The sequence below is a fragment of the Malaclemys terrapin genome, chromosome 20, assembly GCF_027887155.1.
Source record: "Malaclemys terrapin pileata isolate rMalTer1 chromosome 20, rMalTer1.hap1, whole genome shotgun sequence".
NCBI classification, from domain to species: domain Eukaryota; kingdom Metazoa; phylum Chordata; order Testudines; family Emydidae; genus Malaclemys; species Malaclemys terrapin.
Window position 1 is genome coordinate 11,189,793 of NC_071524.1, and position 14,421 is coordinate 11,204,213.

A 14,421-nucleotide genomic window follows, 5' to 3' on the forward strand; every position below is an offset into this window, starting at 1 on the left:
AGAAGAAGTATTTGCAGAACTCCGTGGAGCAAAGATGTTTTCTACTCTTGATTTGCAGAGCACATGCCACCAGGTTATGTTGCATGAAGATAGCAGAGACCTCACAGCATTTATTACACATGAGGGACTATTCCGTTTTAAACGTGTTTCATACGGTCTCGCATCTGCCCCATGTGCCTTCCAAAAATGATGTCATTGATTCTGAAGAATAAACATGGAGTTCAGTGCTATCTGGATGATATTATCGTGTTTGGAAATACTTCTGAGGAGCATGACAATAACCTGCAGTCTGTACTAAACTGCATCAGCACAGCAGGCCTCAAGCTCAATAGGTCCAAATGCAAATTTAGACAAACTGAACTCTTCTTTCTGGGGCATACAGTTTCACAGGCTGGACTAAAACCTGATCGAGATCATATCCTGGCAATTTCAACAGCCCCTCTGTTGCCGGCCCAGAGGGCCTGAGGGGGGCAACAGGGTTCGTTGCCCGGTGTGCGTCGCACCAATAGACACACCAGGGTGGAGAAGCAAACCAAGTTTATTTAAGAGCTTTGAATAGGCACTAGGAGACCAGCATGTCTTAAATTAAGTGCAGCAAATACAAGCAAGTTTTTTATTTTATATTTTAAGCTGTTTGTGTGCAAGTGTAGTAGGTTTGGGGCGAGGTTCGGCCCTCAGCGGGGCTGTGGGGTGTCCCACCGCCTCGCTCTGGTCCGGCGGTAGTCCGGGGCAACAGGCACACAGTTAGGGGCTCAGGCCCATAAGCAGGGGCTGAGTCCAGCAGTCCGAAACCCAGGCCCTTAAGCAAGGGCTGAGGCAAAGTCTATAGCAGCCCAGGCCCCAGGTCAGGGCGGGGCAGCAAGCAAACAGTTAGTCAGGTGCCCAGGCCTTTAAGCAGGGTCTGGGTCAATTTGGGGCAGCCCCCAGCCTCTCTAGGCCAGGGAAAGAGGGGGGAGTCTGCCACCCAAGGAGTGGGTGGCAGGGGGGACGTAGGCCCTCCCACTCAACTGCGTCCTAGCCTGGGGCCCTAGCAGCGACAGAAACTCGCTGCTGTCAGTGGGGATCCTGGCTGCAACACACTGACATCGGCTCTGGCAGTGCAGCAGCCAGACTGGGGTCGGCTGCCCCCGGGCTACTTCCACACTCCCCCTCGTATGGTACCTAGGCTGTCCTAGTGTCCTCGGTGCTCTCCACCAGCATTGGTTCCTCTGGATAAGTGGCGAAGGGCAGGCTCGGGGCAGCTGGCACGGGGCAGGCTTGGCCAGTCCTCCTCAGGGTACCTGGCAAGAGGTAGGCTTGACCGGCCCGGTGACTTAGCAGGTCAGTCGCTAGTTTCGAAATGGTGAAAGACTTGATTGTTCATAGTTCATAGTCTAGTACTTGCACTATTCAGTCCTGCATTGACCACAATTGTAACTACTGATCTTCTGATTATGGACTTGGGGCTGTTCTCACACAACTTCATGAGGACAACACTGAGAGGACTGTTGCATTTGCTTCAAGGACACTAAGTAATGCTGAGAGAAAATATTCTACAGTCGAAAAAGAAGCACTTGCTTGTGTCTGGGCTACTGAAAAATGGAGAACTTACCTGTGGGGCCGCACGTTCAAGTTGCGCACAGACCACAGCCCTTTGACGACATTGCTCACCACGAAAGGACTGGGAAGAGCAGGATACCGTATTTCTAGGTGGTCTGCAAGACTACTCTCTTTCAATTATGAACTGGAATATAAGCCTGGAAACCAAAATGTGGTAGTTGATTGCCTTTCTCGCCTGCCTTTGCCTTCACCAGATGGTCCACCAGAGCATGAGGATGTAGTAGTTGTGCTTATTACAAGCACTCTCACTGCAGTTACACGAGAACAATTCCAAGCTGCTTGTTCAGTGTGTCCAATTCAACAAAAATTACGGGAATTTCTGACAAAGAGATGGCCCAGTAACCCTAAAAACTTTGATCCAGTTTTGCTGCCTTATTTTAGAGTTCGGGATGAACTTTCTTTGCTCGATGGCTGTGTGCTAGGAGGTACACACCGGCTCCTTGTGCCAGAAGAATTACAGTCAAAACTCATACACCTGGCACACGATACTCATCAAGGAATTGTCTGAACCAAACAGCGACTACGGGATCTGTATTGGTGGCCAGGGATGGACTCTCAAACTGAAGCACTCATAAAATCCTGTGTCATTTGCCAAATGCATGATAGGATAGCAGTGCCAGGTACTCCTCCATTACAGCCTGTTCCTCTTCCTGAATCTGCATGGGAAAAAGTGGCGATTGACATGGTAGGACCTTTTGAGACTGCTCCAATTGACTGTTGTTATGCCATCACTTTAATAGACTATTTCAGCAAATGGCCTGAGGTAGCGTTTACATCGCAAATCTCTTCTGCTACAGTAATTAAGTTCCTCTCTTCAGTTTTTAGCAGGGAACTGGTTTCAGATAATGGTAGTCAATTTACTTCCCTGGAGTTTGAAACTTTTCTAGCAGAGAGGAACATTTTACACAGAAGGTCATCTCTATATTACCCTCAAGCCAATGGGGAAATCGAACGGTTTAACAGAAGGTTGAAAGAGAGTTTGCAAACAGCTAAACTGCAAGGGCGATTGTGGATACCCTTCACTATTGATTTCTTGCAAGCATACCGGGCTACACGACATGCCACAACGCAAAGATCACCCGCAGAGTTACTTCATGGGAAACAGATAACTACTAAACTGAACATTGCTGGATTGTTAAAGGCATGACCTGATGCCCCAAACAAGGATGATATGAGAAAGACAGCTGAACAGAACCAAGCAAAGTTTAAGGCTTTCACAGACAAGCAGCGGGGTGCTAAGGGACCAAAGTTTGAGTGTGGTTCCTTCGTTAGAATACGAAAACCTGGAATCTTACGCAAAGGGAACCATAAATTCACAGCTCCTCTTAAAATCATAGAGAAGAAGGGACCTTACACCTATCAACTTTCTGATGGGCGGGTATGGAATGCTTCTTATCTTGCACCTGCCTATGCACCCAGAGGAGATTATGCCAACACCCAGTCTGAATTGAATGACTTCACCGTAGAACCAACACAACAAGACATTGCACTGGAACCGGGGCTTGAGAGAGGGGCCTGGCAGACCCAGACGACTACCTGTCTGGACTAGAGACTATGTTATGTAGTATCTACAGTGTTTTCAGTGTAATATTTCTGCCAACAGTATGGTGTCTTGTTTCATATTTGTTCCTGTGGTTAGAACACCAATGTTTATTTTAACTGGGAAAGTTTCTTAAGAGAGGAAGGAATGTGATGTTTAGATGCTGCTTGTAATTATTAGAACTGGGAGCACTGGCTGTTGGGAGTCTGAAAGGACAGAAAACAGGAGGGAGGAGTTGAGGAGGCTGAGTGAGAGTTACAGGGGGTGCAGCAGCAGCTTGGTAAAGAGGTTTCCCACTTTAAAAATAAAGTCCTGTTGAAGTTTGTTAGTACGTTGCCTGGTTGTTACAACGCCATGACCCTTCCCCAAGGCCCTGCCCCCCCCCCCTACATTCCCCCTCCCTCAGTGGCTTGCTCTCCCCCACTCTCACTCACTTTCACTAGGCTGGGGTGCAGGAGGGGGTGAGGGCTCTAACTGGGGGTTTGGCCCCTGGGGTGGGGCTAGAAATGAGGGGTTTGGTTGGGGTTGGTCCTGCTTTGAGCAGGGGGTTGGACTAGATGACCTCCTGAGGTCTCTTCCAACCCTAATCTTCTATGATTCTAGGATTCAGGGTGCAGGAGGGGGCTCTGGGCTGGGGCAGGGGGTTGGGGTGCAGGGGAGGGTGAGGACTCCCCCAGGGTTGCAGGCTCTGGGGTGGGGCCGGAGATGAGTGGTTTGGGGTGCAGGAGAGGCTCCAGGTTGGGGGGGGGCTCTGGGCTGGGGCAGGGGGTTGGGGCATGGGCTTACCTCCGGCGGCTCCCAGTCAGCGGCGCAGCGGGAGGGCTAAGGCAGGGTTCCTGCCTGTCCTGACTCCATGCTGCGCCCCAGAAGCGGCCAGTAGGTCTGGCTCCTAGGCGGGGGAGGTGGCTCTGCGTGCTGCTCTCGCCTGCACGCACCCCCCCCACACATCTCCCATTGGCTGCGGTTCCCAGCCAATGGCAGTGCGGAGCTGGTGTTCGGGGTGGGGGAGCACATGGAGCCCCATGCCCCCCTCCCCACCTAGGAGCTGGACCTGCTGGCCGCTTCCGGGGTGCACCGCGTTGCCAGGATAGGTAGGGACTTGCCTGCCTCAGCTCCCCAGCACCGCCAACGGGACTTTTAACGGCCCAATTGGCAGTGCAGACCGGAGCCGCCAGGGTCCCTTTTCGACCAGGTGTTCTGATCAAAAACCAGACACCTGGTCACCCTACCCAGCACCCAGTCTCTGCGCAGGGGGAACCCAGCACCACGTCTGTCTGATTGAAGGTGTAGCTAGGCCCAGCTTATCCTGCACCCCGCTATCGGAGTTCCACAACCTTCTCGGGTCCCCAGTGTCCCAGTGTGGCACTTGTGGGCCTGTGCTGTGGGTCGCGGGAGGAGGCTCTGTAGGGAGCGGTCACAGAGTCATGGGGCCTGTCCTGTTACCAGCCTACTGGGAGTGACTCTGTTAGTGTGCCAGGCCCCAAGGACCCAAACCATTCCACAGAGGCGGGCCCGGGAGTCCTCCACAATTCCCAGCCTGGGACTTGGGCACCCGCAACCCCGTCCCTCCCCGTGGCTCCCTGCAGTGAGTCCAGCCCAGCCAACCCGGCTCTGCCTGGCTGGAGGAGGGGAAAGTGGATAGAACTGGGAAAGCTGGTGGGATGATGTGTCTGATGACTGGAATGTTAGTGTCGCTGGTTACAACCCATAGAGGAAGGGGAGAGAGGATAAAAGTGGTGGGCTCGGTGGCACTTGACATTAGACATGTCATTACCTGTTTAAAGTTCTTGGTTATAGAGAACCCCAGGACCTCGAATGGACAGGGGTCAATCAGCTAACTAATGCAGCCCAGCAGAGGAACCAGTGCGGGGCTGGTACAGTTCACTGAATCCAAACCAGGGAGCAGGGAATGTTTCTCCTTTAGCACCTGTCTGTGACTTGTAGGAAGACAGTTGGGTTAGCCTGCGGGACTTCCTATTGGGAGAGGAGGTCTCACGTAGCCAGCGGTAAATCATCCTTGGGAATTTAAAAAAATTATAGAGCCCCAACCAGCCATATTTATAGTTGGTGTGTTGAAAGGGCTAACTTTCTAAGCAGCTCTCTCCCTTTTGGGGTGGCAGCTGCCTCGTCTCAGGACTTGGTCCTCCAGCCAGGTCAGTTCCAAGCTTCTCCCCTTCCAGGGTAGTCCATAAACAAAATCCAGGGAATCAACACCCAACAACTGGTTAGTAGGCATGAGGGGGAAATGCCTCCCTCTCCGGGTATAACAGAGACAGGTCCCCCCTTCTCTCAGGCAGTTGCAGAAGGGGAGATCCTGTCTTCCCTCAGGACCTGCAAGGTAGAGGTCTTCCTCTTGCCTGGTCTGCCCACAAGTGAGCTGTTCTGCTCCCTTTTAAATCCTCCCCCAGTCTGTGCATCCCATGCAGGGGTGTTGGGGTGGGGCTGCCGAGCTTTTAGTTACATTGGATACGTTGATCTAATGCTTCAGATGCATATTTTGGGTAGCAAATTGTTACCCCACCTAGCAGGAACAATGTGAATTTTAAATCCCTTTTTATCCTTGCTTCTTTGGAAGGCAACTTTACATGATGCGTCGTGCAGCAGGCATTATTTTGCCCTGTATCGTCTTGGCTTTTCTGTTGCCTGGTTCGGAAGGAGGGTTGGGGAGAATCCACTCTGCTGCCTATAGAAGACTGCATTCTAATCCAAACCTTTGTTAATTTTTGTCCTGATTTCCTTCCTCTCCTGGAAGGGGATGTTCGGAAGTTTTTTCCTGGAGCATGAATTCTAGATCAGTTTTTCTGATTTCTGGATAGAGAGAATTTTTGTAGACCCCCCCTCCCCCTGTCCCTGGTAGCTTACTACACCATTGCACTCATTGATGTGCTGTTCACGCACCATTTCCCTGAATATCTCCTCTGCATACTTTGATGGGATCCCACCACTTGCCTGGAAAATTACTAGGTTTTCCAACATTTCTAAAATATTAAGGGCTTCCCCTGTCACAAACCAAGTCAGAGCCAGTATTGGTAAATGTCCCCAAAACGCAACATCAGCCTACCCTGCATCAGCCAGATCCAGCTTCTTCATTTATTTTTGTATTGATTTAAAGTAAAATCATTTATGAAAGAGTGATATCGAAGCATTCCACAATGTTGCAAATCATGGCCTTGTGGACAGACAGAAAGCCAAGTGCGGGATTCTTTCTCCCCCGACCACATGGCAAAAAAATTTCAAGCATTACTTCATCCTGGACTTATGATCTTAGGACACGGTGCTGTCGCTCCTGGGAAGGGCAGGAGAGTCCCCTAAGTGCCCTCTGCGAGCCTTTCCTTCCTGCTCCACAGGGCCACACCCAGTTCCCTGTGGCCTAGTGTCCGTGTCACCGGAGCCACCATCCAGAGTTGCTTCCATCACTGGCAGCCTGGGAGGCCAAGGACTGACTGGTGACAGCAACTGACCAGGCAGGGCTGAGGCGCATGGGTGAGGGAAGCTTGTCCTGCTGCTGGTGGGGCTGGACCCTGCGCTCTTCCCCTCACTCTCCCCCCCCCCTTTTCCTTGGCCTGACCCCCATCCCATTCCCCCTGCACCCAGGCAGAGCTCTACCTGCCCCATATGGTGCAGAAAGGTCTTTGGATCAGGGCTACAGCCAGTCTGCCCAACTAATACTCAGGAAGCTCCACTTTTGAGAAGATGGGGATGGGACAGAGCCTCTGGGCTAACTTCACCTTCTACTCTTTATTCTCCCTTTGGCCGTTCTACGGAGTCTCTGAGCAGGAACGGCGCCAGGGTTTTTGCCGCCCTAGGCGGCAGCGCTCCTTTTCAGAGCATTTGGCGGCAGGGGTCCTTCCGCTCGGCGTCTTCGGGGCACTTCGGCGGCGGGTCCCGGAGCGCGTGAAGGACCTGCTGCCGAAGCGCCCTGAAGACGCGGAGCGGAAGGACCCCCGCTGCCGAGGATGGCAAAATGCTGCCCCCCAAATCCTGCCGCCCTAGGCGACTGCCTAGGGTCGCCTAGTGGAAGCGCCGGCCCTGTCTCTGAGTGGGAAATGAATAGGAGCCTCCTCTCCAGCGGTCTTCAGGCCCTGGGATCCGTCACTGCCCCCCAGACAGGGGGAGCCACCTCGGGGAGCAGCCGGGACAGGTCACTTGGTCCTATCAATCCAAGCAGTGCTGGGTCTCAAAGAGGCTGAGATGGACGACCCCGCTCCCTCGTGGAGGTAGGAGCCATTTACTCCTCGGGGATAATCCTGACCCGCATTTAGAACGTGTTTGATCCTCTGCCCTTGCTTCCCAAGTCCCTGCCCTCCGTTCACGTTTCACAAATCAAGCTGGTTGCATGAACTAATTCTATTACGATTATATTTTCAGACACAACGCCCTGATGCCAATCACGTACCAGGACCCATAGACGTGGTGTGTTTTTATGGTCATCCTCACAGGATTATTAGGCGCAGGATCATGTTGCTGTTACTCCCTTGCTGCGGGTGCTCACCGCACAACCAGGCCCGAATATACCTTCGGTTTTTCGGAAGGGCAGTGAGGGAAGAGCAGGGCGATGTCCCAAATGGAGAACGAAGCTGCACCAGACGTGGCAGTTCGGGAGATGGATTAAAACTATTCACCTTCCTCGTTGTGGTGAGAACGCAACCGATTTCAGAGAAAATGCTGGGCTGCAATGCATCTACGCCTCCCCTCGACAGTGACAGCCATGCTCCAGGATATCTGGGACAAGGTAGAACAATCCTCACCGCTTTACGGATACACAATAACTCAGAAACAGACAGCACACCACGGACCCCGCTGCAAGACCCAAACATTCACCTAAGATGGGTTGATTTAAGTACTAATCTCACACTATCCCTTTTAGGGGAAACTCATGTATATGTCGGGGAGGGAGAGTTAGGGTTACAAGTAAATGTTTCTGTCCCTGAAAAACGAGAAAGGCATTGGATGGTAGGGGTACGAACAGAAGGGGGGACACCACCATGATCTCAGATTACCCCTCGTTCCTGTACATATGGGAGGGATTCGTGAAATCAGGGACCCTTGTGACAGTAATTGTCGTATACTGCCCGAGACACACACCAGTCCTGATGCTCTGCCTTCCCTGGTGCCGCGCCAGCCCGGCTCTGCCTTCGCAGGGCCCACACCAACCCGGCTCTGCCTTCCCTGGCACCACGCCAGCCCAGCAAGTCCGGCTCTGCCTTCCCTGGTGCCGCGCCAGCCCAGCTCTGCCTTCGCAGGGCCCACGCCAACCCGGCTCTGCCTTCCCTGGCACCACGCCAGCCCAGACAGCCCGGCTCTGCCTTCGCAGGGCCCACACCAACCCGGCTCTGCCTTCCCTGGCACCACGCCAGCCCAGCCAGCCCGGCTCTGCCTTTGCAGGGCCCACGCCAGCCCAGCCAGTCCTCCTGGCTGCTCTCTGTCTTGAATACTGTCCAAGGTGATCAGTACAGAGTCACACAGGCAGTTCCTAAAATGCTACAGACAATTCCCACCTTTGTCACAGGGCCCTCGCCCCTCACAGTCACTGCTGGCCCCAGCTGCTCCTCTTGGACCTGATGGCTGGTGTCGAAAAACTAACATTAAGGACTCTGACTGTTGTGGAGGGTTACCTAACCCAGAGAGTTTTCCCCTGGAATCTGGGAGTGAAACTTGGGGCCTGGACAAACCTCCACAGGCCAGGTAGAACTGCATTTCAGCGCCAGGCGAGGGGTCCCTGTATGCACAGCTGCCTCACCCCAGAGGTGGCTGCATCTCAGGACCAGGCAAGGGGTCCCTGTATAAAGTCCCTGCGCTACCCCAAGGCAGTTTGGTGTCCGTGGGGTCTGGCCCTTGGGCAGAGAGCAGGAGCATGGCCCTGGTTGCCATGCCTGGGAGCTGAGGGGGGGGAGGGTGGCCGTGCCTCACCAGGTCTGGAGCCCCCTATTCGTTGGCATCCAAGTGCCTGCAAAGTGCGGCCCAGTCTGGCCTTGTTACCACCGGGCATGGTGCCCCCGAGCCAACCTGTTCCCAGGGGGAAGGCCCCGTGCTGAGGAGGTTGCATGTGGCCCAGAGGGTTGGGGGCTGGTGGTGGGGAAGTCACATGCTGTCCCTGTCACCACCCCCCGCCCAGAGCAGATGCCACGTGCTGTATCTGGGGCCGTCGCCATGGCACAAGCACAGAGCCCCTGAGGGGATCCCAGAATAGGCCTTTGTTGTGGCCATGTTGCCGTGGTTCTGGGAACAGGAACAGGCCAAGACTCTGTTGCCCGCCTGAGCCGTCCCTGCCCTGCCCCCAGGCCTCCCTTGCCCTCCTCCCACTCAGAGACTCAGGCAAACAACCGAGGGAGGCAGGAGCAGCCCCCCGGGGACTTGATCCTGGCGGGGGGAAGGCTCAGTTGCTCATGAGAGCCCCAGAGCTTCCCCTGACCCCAACCTCTGCAGTTCCCCAGACTGGCAGGGCCCCCCATGCTGCCCCCCACAAGTCAAAGTCTCCAGCAGGAAGCATACCTGGCAGGCAGGGCAGGATCTGCAGGGTGCATGGGGAAGGTACAGGGGTGGCAGCTTGTATCAGCAGGGCCAGGGATAGAACCCAGGAGTCCTGGCTCCCAGCCCCCTTGATAGATCCTACCCAGGGCAACCCAGTGTTGGGACGGGGGGCTGGCCGGGGGCAATTCCCAGCAGTCAGTGCTTACCCCCAATGCCTCCATGTGGCCTCATATCTGTCTTACCAAAAGTAACACCACAGGCCCAGACTGTTTGTGGGGTCCCCACATTGGAGGGTTGGGAGGACACGTTCTCTGATGTCTTGGCATGAATCTCGTGTCCTGGACAATCCCAGCTACCTTCCTTCTTCAGAAATGTCCCCATCTTCACCTCCTTATGCCCGCATAGCCTGTCCGGATGCTAGTCCACCACTCCCACACCCAACCCAGAGGTGGCTGCATCTCAGTGCCAAACGAGAGGCCCCTGTAGAAACAGCTCCCATGCCCCACCCTGGAGGTGGCTGAAGCTCAGTGTTGGGTGAGGTGTCCCTGTATAAACACCCCCTGCTCCCAGCCCAGAAGGGCTGTATCTCAGTGCCTGGCAAGAGGTCCCTGTATAAAGAGCTCCCATGCCCCACCCCAGAGGTGGCTGTATCTCAGTGCCAGGCAAGGGATCCCCATATACAGTGGCAGAAAGTGCTTTGGGCTCTGTTGGGGGTAAGGTGTTCCCTGGAGCTTGACTCCAGCAGGGTCTCTGCCCTGCTCCCCCTTCCCCAGCTCCCCAGTGGGGTTCCAGAGTGGGGGGCTCCCCTGCCGTAAGGAGCTGACTTTCCAGGAACACCTGGGACAAGCTAATCCTGAACAGATGGTACCGGGGGGCCAGAGGGAGGGGAGCAGTAAATGAGAGTGGGGACTGGGGGGCTGGAGTATCCAGTGCCAGCTGGTAAAAATAACCCAGATAAGTGCCTGCTAATCTGGGCCCAGCGAGTGCCAGCCCCCGGCACTGACCGCACCTGACCCCTGGCCCGCACTGCCAGCTGGGACCTGCCAGCCACCACGGGACCCTTTTCAGCTCGGGGTGGACTGGATAAAAGGCTCATCCCAGGCCAGCAGACAGACAGACAGGAAGGTAGAGGGCTGGAATCAGCGGCTTGCCTGTGCATACTGTGGGGCTTCGGCTCCAGGAGGCAGGTAAGTGGGGTCCCTCTCCATCTGGCCCCCCTGCAGCCTGGCACCCCCAAGCCCACTGGCTGCATTGATTCATCTGGGTGGCTTTGCCTCTTGATGCTGCCCCTCTCTTGCTGCTGGCAGCTCCCAGCCTGAAGATGCCGAGGGGCGTCCATGGCTTCTGGTCCCGCATTCCCTGCACATGGCACTGGGGGGCACTGACCCCAGGGCCACTTCCTCACCTGAGCAAGTCCAGGAGCAGTCCTGACTCCTGGGTTCTATTCCCTAACTCTGGGAGGGGAGTGGGGTCTAGTGGTTAGAGCAGGAGGGCTGGGAGCCAGGACTCCTGGGTTCTATTCCCTAACTCTGGGAGGGGAGGGGAGTCTAGTGGTTAGAGCAGGAGGGCTGGGAGCCAGGACTCCTGGGTTCTATTCCCTAACTCTGGGAGGGGAGGGGAGTCTAGTGGTTAAAGCAGGAGGGCTGGGAGCCAGGACTCCTGGGTTGCATCCCTGACTCTGCCTTTGACTAAGGCCTTGCCTTCACTTGGAAGTTATATATGGTTTGCTGCCGGTATGAATTTGGCCCCGTTGTAGAGGTGCCTGGGGCAGTTCAGGCTCAGTGAGGCAGGAAGAGGTGTCACTAAGGCAAGGGGGCTGTTCTACCCCAGAGGCAGAGCATCAGTGGGACCTGGAGTCTGCCCAGCCTCCACAGGCTGGAAGGAGAGCCCAGTGCGGGGGCTACGTCCCCTTGGTCCACAACTGGGCAGCTACAGGAAGCCATGACTTGGCGCCCCAGGCCCATGCAGAGAGGGACGGAGAAGCTGCTGTTAGGCCCCATGGGGCTTGGGAGGGGCTGTTATTCAACGGGACGTAACCTTGTGTGAAACAGCCCCTGCACCCCACCACAGGGGTGGCTACATCTCAGCACCGGGCGAGGGGTCCCTGTATAAACAGCCCCCATGCCCCTCCCCAGAGGCAGTCGCATCTCAACACTGGGCGAGGGGTCCCTGTATAAGCAGCTGTCATGGATCCACAGAGGCAGTGCTAGGCCCCAGCTTTTAAATTGTCTCTTGGAGGAACCCTGAGTGCCAAATCCCCGAGGGGTCTCACTCTCCCTTCAGGGCAGGCCACGTGGCCTCACCTCCCCCAAGACGGAGCCCCTGGGCTCCAGTCTCCTGCTCCACCCTGTAAGCCAGAGCCCTGGGGGAGATTGTCCGCTGTGCAGGGGCCCAGGCACCCAGTGGGAATTTGCAGCCATCCCCAAACGGAGCAGGGTGCTTTAGCCAGCTGGGCACGGCATGGGCATAGGGTTGCCAACTTTCTACTTGCACAAAACTGAACACCCTTGCCCTGCCCCATGCCCTGCCCCTCCTCTGAGGCTCCGTTGCCAACTGAACTGTCAACGACCCAGTCAGTGGTGCTGACCAGAGTCACCAGGTGTTCCGGTTGAAAACCAGACGTGGGTCAGCATGGCAAAGCAAAGGTGCCGACGCGGGCCGTGTCTCAATGCTGGGCTGGTGATGTCCGTGTCCCTAGGGGGCCATCTGGACACTGCTCCCGGTGGTAACAACTCCATCCCTCCCCATCCCGCAGCCATGACCCTGCCCACACCGTGGGGCGTGGAGCAGCAGCTGGAGGAGATGATGGAGCTGACGGCGCAGAACCTGCCTTGGCTGGAGGTGACCCAGTCATACACCATCCTGAGGGAGCTGGGCAGCGGCTCCTATGGCCACGTGCTGCTGGCTGTGCACCAGCGGCAAGGTAGGGCCTGGGCTGCCAGGGCAGTCTGTGTCCATGTGGCCCCACCTCCCACAGAACCCCCCTGCTCCTGTTCCCCCAGCAGTGCCAGCACCGCGCTCACACACTGATGGGCACCGGCTGGGGAGGGGGAGCCCTGTCCAGGGCCAGGCATGGAGCACTGCGCCCCTCTGTCCCCAGGATCCTACAGCCTGACAGCCCTTGGCCCCACAGAGCAGCATGGGGCGGCGGGGGGCTGAGCTAGAATGTGGGGGGGAGGGCTGATCCACGAGGTGGGGGGGCAGAGAATATGTGGGTCTGATTGGGTGCAGGGGAAGGGTCTAATCCAGCATGGGGGAGGGGTATGATCTGGTGTGTGGGGGGGACAGCAGCCCTGACCCCTCCCCATGTCTCTTCCCCCCCAGGCAGCCCGATGGCACTGAAATTCATCGAGAAGCGGGACACTGAGCTGCGGGACTTCCTGAGCGAGTACTGCATCGCGCTGACCCTGGCCGCCCACCCCTGCATCGCCAGCGCCCTGGGTATCGCCTTCCAGACCAAGCACCACTATGTCTTCGCGCAGGAGCTCGCCCCTGCCAGGGACCTCTTCTCCCTGCTGCAGCCACAGGTACTATGAGCCGGAGCCTCCGACATAGCCACATTGGGGATGGGCATGGGACATGGGCCTGTCCCCTCTAGGGGGCACCGGCTCCCACCCGGCCCCAGGATGGGAATTGGCTGGCCCAGGGGGCAGGGAATGGGACATGGGCCAGTCCCCTCTAGGGGGCGCCGGCTCCCACCCGGCCCCAGGATGGGGACTGGCTGGCCCAGGGGGCAGGGAATGGGACACAGGCCCTTTCCCTTCTGTGAGATGCTAGTTCCCACCCGGCCCCAGGGCGGGGACTGGCTGGCTCAAGGGTGGGGATTGGGACATGGGCCCTTTCCCCTTTATGGGGCACCAACTCAGATCCAGCCCCAGGGCAGGCACAGGGAATGCGACAGGGGGCCTTTCCCCACTAGGGGGGGCCGGCTCCCATCCACACCAGGGCAGGGACTGGCTGGCCCGGAGGTGGGCAGTGGGACCCGGAGCCCTTCCCCTCCAGGGCACTGTGTGTAACCTCTCTCCGTAGGTGGGGTTCGGGATCGCGGAGCTGCAGGTCAAGCGCTGTGCTCTGCAGCTCGCCAGCGCCCTGGAGTACATGGGGGCCAAGGGGCTGGTTCACCGCGATGTCAAGCCTGAGAACGTGCTGCTGCTCGACCTTGAGTGCCGGCGTGTCAAGCTGACCGACTTCGGGCTGAGCTGCCCGCAGGGCACTGCCATCGAGGCCCTGCCTGAGAACTTGCCCTACACAGCACCCGAGCTGTGCCGCCTGGGGCCCTCGGCCCGCCTGCCAGCCCAGCCCAGCCTGGACGCCTGGGCACTGGGCGTGCTGCTCTTCTGCGTGCTGACCGGGTTCTTCCCCTGGCACACGGCTGCCGACCGGCACTACCGGGACTTTGAGCGCTGGCATCGCAGCCCCCGCGTCCGCCCGCGCCCACCCCACTGGGGGCGCTTCACCTATGAGGCCCGGGAGATGCTGCGAGGGCTGCTGGACCCCGACCCCATCCGGCGCAGCCCAGCCAGCGTTGCCATGGCCCACGTCAAGTGCCCCTGGCTGGAGCCCAAGGAGCCGTGCGCTGCCCGTGCAGACAGGACTCTGCTGGGGAGCAGCCATTGCCGCTGAGCCCCAGCCCCGTGGGCACTGCCGCCAGGCACAGGCACCCGCCATGGCCAAGGGGACGCAGGGACCAAGGACTTGCAGGACACGTTGCTTAGCAGGGACCATGGCCAGAGGCTGGTGCTGGGGGCCTGGCCTGGGGGATTGCAGAGAAGGCGAGGGAGGAGGGGGGTAATAAAATCACGATCCTAACA

The 14,421-nt window shown here is 57.1% G+C and overlaps 1 protein-coding gene across 2 annotated transcripts; it reads left to right on the top strand.

Annotated features, from left to right (window-relative positions):
- Positions 1 to 10,695: 10,695 nt before the first annotated feature.
- LOC128826687 (serine/threonine-protein kinase SBK2-like) lies at positions 10,696 to 14,421 on the top strand. Of its 2 annotated transcripts, XM_054010124.1 has the most exons (4): positions 10,696 to 10,797; positions 12,366 to 12,533; positions 12,935 to 13,137; positions 13,640 to 14,421. In XM_054010124.1, the coding sequence occupies exons 2-4, from the start codon at positions 12,368 to 12,370 to the stop codon at positions 14,231 to 14,233; spliced, it is 963 nt and encodes a 320-aa protein (XP_053866099.1). In that variant the 5' UTR covers positions 10,696 to 10,797; positions 12,366 to 12,367; the 3' UTR covers positions 14,234 to 14,421. The 2 variants fall into 2 exon arrangements, with proteins under 2 accessions (XP_053866099.1, XP_053866098.1); XM_054010123.1 differs by lacking the exon at positions 10,696 to 10,797 and having other exon boundaries at positions 11,175 to 12,533.